Below are 5,506 nucleotides of genomic sequence, written 5' to 3' on the forward strand. Positions count from 1 at the left end.
AGGCCACTACAAAAAGAGAAAAAAAGTTCTCTTTTCTAGTGGGAGAAAATACTGAGGACTAAGCTTTTCCTGTTCAGACAAACAAGTCAGACATCAGCAGCTGCCCACACTGGGAACAGCCAGAAGAGAGGGGTGACAGTACACAACAGTCCCAACCTGCTCCTGGGAGTCTTCCAGGGCAAACATCATCAGTTCTTCCGACAGGTCCGGAATTAAGTTTGGCAGGTCCCGCTGGAAGATGAAAAGCTCCTCATCACTCTCACAATCAGACTGCAAACAGAAAAAAAAAAAAAAGAGAAACAAAACTGGAGATTGCAATACTCGTTGATATTGGAATATCTGGTTTGCAGTGACAGCGCCCATGTTGGCACCTCTTGAAGTGCAGAGACAAGAAGTTTCCTTGCAGTCACACCTTTACTAGACAGTCTGGTAGCCCAGGAGTCACAAACTCCACATTCCAGCAAGCTACAAATGCAAAAAATATGTAAAACATCAAATTCTTACAGAGGTTGATGACAAACCATTGCTGAGAAAAGCAATGGAATGTGTGGGAAGCTCTCTAACTCCCAAGTGATTCTCTGCACCACCTCATTTACCATCAGAGAGGCAAGAGCAGAGCTGCTCAATATTTATAAGAGCCTGGAGTGCCAGGACAAGGGGGAATGGCTTTCCACTGCCAGAGGGCAGGGCTGGATGGGATATTGGGCAGGAATTGCTCCCTGGGAGGCTGGGCAGGCCCTGGCACAGGGTGCCCAGAGAAGCCATGGCTGTCCTTGGATCCCTGGCAGTGTCCAAGGCCAGGCTGGATGGGCTTGGAGCAACCTGGGATGGTGGAAGTTGTCCCTGGCCATGGCAGGGGGTGGAGTGAGATGAGCTTTAAGATCCCTCCAACCCAAACCAGTCTGGGATTCTCAGGCACTGCAAAGGCAAGGCCTCAGCAGGCAAAGCCCAGTCCCACAGCACCCAAGGGGAACAAGCAGGACAGCCAGGGGAAGCATCCAGGCTGAGGCACAACTGCAGATCCTTGGGCAATATTGGAGTGATGAGGCTGCTCAGAGATCAAGACTGAAAGTCAATTCACAGTTCAAAGTCTGACTCAGGCAGGGCCATAACTAGAAACCAAAACTCCCCTAGCACAGCTCTGAGAGGGAGTGAAGGGCCAGAGCTGAACTTAAATAGAGCTGCTGGGAGCCCCAGGTGAGGCCAGGCAGGGCCAGGAAGGATTTTCACTGCCCTCAGGATCCTGACTCCTGCTCAGAATGCAAACAGCATCTGTGTTTGGTTGGGCAGCATTCAGATAGCTCTGAAAATCCCTTTTTTAAACATCAGATATGCACTGGAGATGAATCCTTATGCACAGACACCAAAGGGAGATTAAGCACCTCCTCAGCAGTCAGGACACAGCTTTCCTGCTTGTCCCTTTGTTTTGCAAGCGTGCATTTTTGGGAATTCACACTGCAGAGAATCCTCTCTGGTGTCATTAACTTAACACGAAGCCAACTGCAACAGAACATCTTTCCTCTTAATAAATTGCATATCAGGGTAATGAAAGGGCTTCGGGGCATAAAACACATTTGTGGATGCCATTGGTGGAGGCGGGAGCAGGGCACGTTCAGGTGACAGCTCTCGGATGCACAAATGGATCTTTCCACACGTGGAAACTCCTCGGACCAAGGTGCAGCCCTGGAACTGCAGCCTCAGCAGGACAGGGATTACACAACCAGATCTTTTGAATGTAAATGAAGTGCCAGGCAGATTGCTTCAGTTCCTTCTGCAGGAAATCTTTTCCACGTGGGATAGAAACAGAGAATTTGGAGATTGCAAAGAGTGAAAAAAATGTTCAGCATGATTTGGGGTTATACAATGGTGTTTGGCACCGAAATCTGGAGTTGCTCCTCTTGCATAGCCTGGTTGTAACTTACACAACAAGAAAGCCTACAAATAATTTCAGTGTTGGGCCTTCATCTGTACTACAGAGACACATGTTAACATGCAAGGGTCGTTCTGAACAATTAAAACATGCAAGTGTAGGTAGAGGGAACTGATAGCAGTGAGGGAATGTGGCTTGTCCAGCATGACAGTGAGAGGTGCAGGTGCAGAACCCAAGCCGTGGAATCCCCATCAACGCTTTATCCACAGATCACACTGCTTTGGATCATTGATTAATAATAAATAATGAATACCCACTGGAGGCATTTCTGGCTTTCACATCTTCAATCTCGCCCTGTACCATTAATAGCTACACTGAATTTGGATAAAATATTTCCTCTGTGTGTTCAAAAGGTTTTTCAAGTTTATACATGTTTGAAAATTAACACAATGTTCTGATTTGGACAAAATGACACTAATAATCAAATCTTGAGACATATTATCCCCTCAGAAAAGTCACTGCCAGAGCATCTTGGATAGATAGAGAGGAGCACCAGAGCAATGCTGTCCTGTGAACAGAGATGTTCAGCAGCCAAGAAGAGCCTGGCCCAGACCCAGCAAGTGAAAAACCTGTGCCAGTCAAGAATGCTGTGCAACACCTCTCAGTCTCACACATCATATGAAAAGGTTTCTGCAATTATTCTTCTTTGGCAGGTAAAAAGCATGGAAAACCAACATGCCTTGTGGAGAGGACATGTAACACCAGCCTCAAATACATAACAATCCATAATATAATGGAATACCAGGATGGTTTGGGTTGGGAGGGACCTCAAAGCCCATCTTGTCCCACCCCCTGCCATGGGCAGGGACACCTTCCACCATCCCAGGCTGCTCCAAGCCCCAGTGTCCAGCCTGGCCTTGGACACTGCCAGGGATCCAGGGGCAGCCACAGCTGCTCTGGGCACCCTGTGCCAGGCCCTGCCCACCCTCCCAGGGAACAATTCCTGCCCAATCTCCCATCCAGCCCTGCCCTCTGGCAGTGGAAGCCATTCCCTGTGTCCTGTCTCTCCATCCCTTGTCTCCAGTCCCTCTTCAGCTCTCCTGGAGTCCCTTTAGGCCCTGGAAGGCCACAGTGAGATCACCCCAAAGCCTCTCTTTTCCAGGCTGAACAATCCCAATTGTCTCAGCCTAGCTCCCAGCAGAGCTGCTCCATCCCTCTGACCATCCTGGTGCCTCCTCTGGACTCACTCCAGCAGCTCCAAGTCTGTGCTGGGTCCCAGGGCTGGGGGCAGCTCTGCAGGTGGGCTGTCACTGAGCTGAGCAGAGGGGCAGGATCCAAAGAATACAGGGAGAGGAGGCAGCAAAAACTCTGATAATTAAGGACAATCCAGAAGGCTGTGGATTAACACACAGTGTTCCCTAGTCAGGACAGGCAGCCCACCCAGGATACCACACCAGCCACCCCAAAATGCTTGATAAGGTCACCCGCTCTTGCTTTTGAGAGTTTTTCCCCATGATCCAGAGGGAAGAGAGGCAGATTTTCAGTGCTTACTGTGGAGGAGTCGGAGTCCAGGGATGGGAGCTGGTCTTTCACTGCAGCAAGGAGAGCTCCCCACTGGAATGTCCTGTCCCTCTGCACAGGAGCTGCAGGAGGCTCAGCTGCATGTTCTGCATCCTCACTTTGTGCTTCTGAGGCCATTGGGATAGCTTCCCTTCAAGCAAAGGAAAGATGAGCTTTAAGGACACCTCTCCAAACGTGAGGTAACATCAGTCCAAAACAAGGACAAAGTGTGTGTGGTCAGGGCAGACAAATTCCCAGCACTCCAAGCAGGGAATGTTAAACCTGCATTTTTGGAGATATTCCTTCCCACCTGAGTTCAGAAAGGGCTGAGAACTTTCTGCCCTACCCACCACACACACTCCAGGGGCAGGTTTGCCCCTCAGGTATAAAGTATCTTTTGGGATTCTTAGCCAGAATGCCATAAATGTGTCCTCTCCAAGCATGTTCCCACGTTCTGACTGCAGGGATGGGGCAGGAAAAGCACAGGCAGGCTGACACCTCCGCTCTCAGCTGGATTGACTCCTCTTCCCCATGTCCCTCACATTCTCCTCCTCACTACTCAAAGGATAGATAAAATGATCAGAAAGTAATAGAATCTCATAATGGTTTGGGCTGGAATGAAGTTCAAAGACTACCTCATTCTGCCCACCTGCCATGGGCAGGGAACCTTCCATGTGATTCATGTTTACTTTTGTTTTCACTGGATTTTTATACAAAAAAAATAGTTAAGAATAGGCACATTCGTGGATTTTGACCTCTCAAAGTGTTTCTAAGGTGGATTCTTTCCTCCTGTTTCCTGATATCCATGAGAAGTTGAGACAACACAGCAGGAAGTGCAGCTGAACTAAGAGGTCGGATAATTCACCCTCACAGAAAACCTTTACATTTTATGCTACAATCACATGGCCTTCTGGGCAGTCAAACATGAGAGTAAATGATTTCTGGTTCAGAGGTTTCACAGAATACCCAAGGTTGGAAGAGACCCACAAGGACCATTGGAGGTTGGTGACTGTGTGTTGTTCAGGACTGAAATAAGTGTTCAAGGGATCACACTGGCACTGTTATCTGCATTGGCCAGGAACACGCCTCAAAACGTGGAGTTAAACTCAACTCACTCCCTGGGAAGTTTGTAACTTGCAAATTGCCTCTGTAGATACTTTATAGGCCACATCTATGGTGGTTCTGTTGGTGTGACACAACCCCTGAATATCACTTAGATAAAAAAGAGGGAAATCCTCATGGCAGGAGCACTGTGCTCTGACACTGAGCACAGCTTGCCAAGAGTCAGAGGAGCCCAATGGGAAAAAAACAAACTGCCTAGTATGGCTCCCTGTGCCAAATTCCGAGAAAAATATCCCAAGGTTATGGATGGACACTAGATCTGACTTGTCAGTCAGCTAATGCAGCCTCCTCTGTGGGAGCAAAGAGTGTTCAAAACAAGCACTTGCTAGCAGTAGCACAACAGGCACTTTCTGTAGAGCTTGGGCACGGAGGTGGTAGGTCGAAGGTTGGACTTGATGATCTTGGAGGTCTTTTCCAGCCTTAATGACTCTGATTGAGACTTGAAACCCTGAGCAAACGGACGTTTGCTGGGAAGGAGAAGCGGTGAAGATACCGGCAATGGTAGGAGACAGAGCTTGGCTTCGGGACTGAGCCCCCGCAGCCCCGGTCCCAGCACCGGGCCAGGGACGAGGCTGGCCTGAGGGACGCCCCCTCACAGCCCCACAATGGCGGCCGCGCGGCGCACGCGCGCCGTCCCCATGGCAACGCGGCTCCCGCGCCCCCGGCCCCGCCCCGCTTCCCGGCCCTCACTCACGGCGCCCACCGCCCCGCTCAGCGCCGGGCCGGGCCGGACTGCGGGCACAGCGAACCGGCGGCACCGAGACGAGCGCAGGGCCAGGGACAGCGCTGCGGTGCCGCGTCCTCGGGCACTGCTCGCTACAACGGCCCGCCGCCAGCCCCAACCCCATTGGCTGCTCTTCTCCCCGCCCCTCACACGGGCTCCTCCCGTTGGCCCGGCGCCGCGGGGGCTCTTGGGTGTTGTAGTCCACCGCTCGGGAGGGCGGGGCGCTCCCG

The 5,506-nt window shown here is 50.9% G+C and overlaps 1 protein-coding gene across 1 annotated transcript in view; it reads right to left on the reverse strand.

The window, feature by feature from the left end:
* The window catches only part of DNAAF8 (dynein axonemal assembly factor 8), an 89,210-nt gene extending 83,889 nt beyond the window's left edge, over positions 1–5,321 (reverse strand). Inside the window, exons 1-3 of the mRNA XM_058422629.1 lie at positions 5,247–5,321; positions 3,422–3,581; positions 157–270 (exon numbers count right to left, since the gene is read on the reverse strand). Of these exons, the coding sequence (XP_058278612.1) occupies positions 157–270; positions 3,422–3,568 (261 nt within the window). The 5' untranslated portion in view covers positions 3,569–3,581; positions 5,247–5,321. The remainder of the gene's footprint in view (positions 1–156; positions 271–3,421; positions 3,582–5,246) is intronic.
* Positions 5,322–5,506: the final 185 nt, after the last annotated feature.

Source organism: Hirundo rustica, chromosome 15, assembly GCF_015227805.2.
Source record: "Hirundo rustica isolate bHirRus1 chromosome 15, bHirRus1.pri.v3, whole genome shotgun sequence".
NCBI lineage: Eukaryota > Metazoa > Chordata > Aves > Passeriformes > Hirundinidae > Hirundo > Hirundo rustica.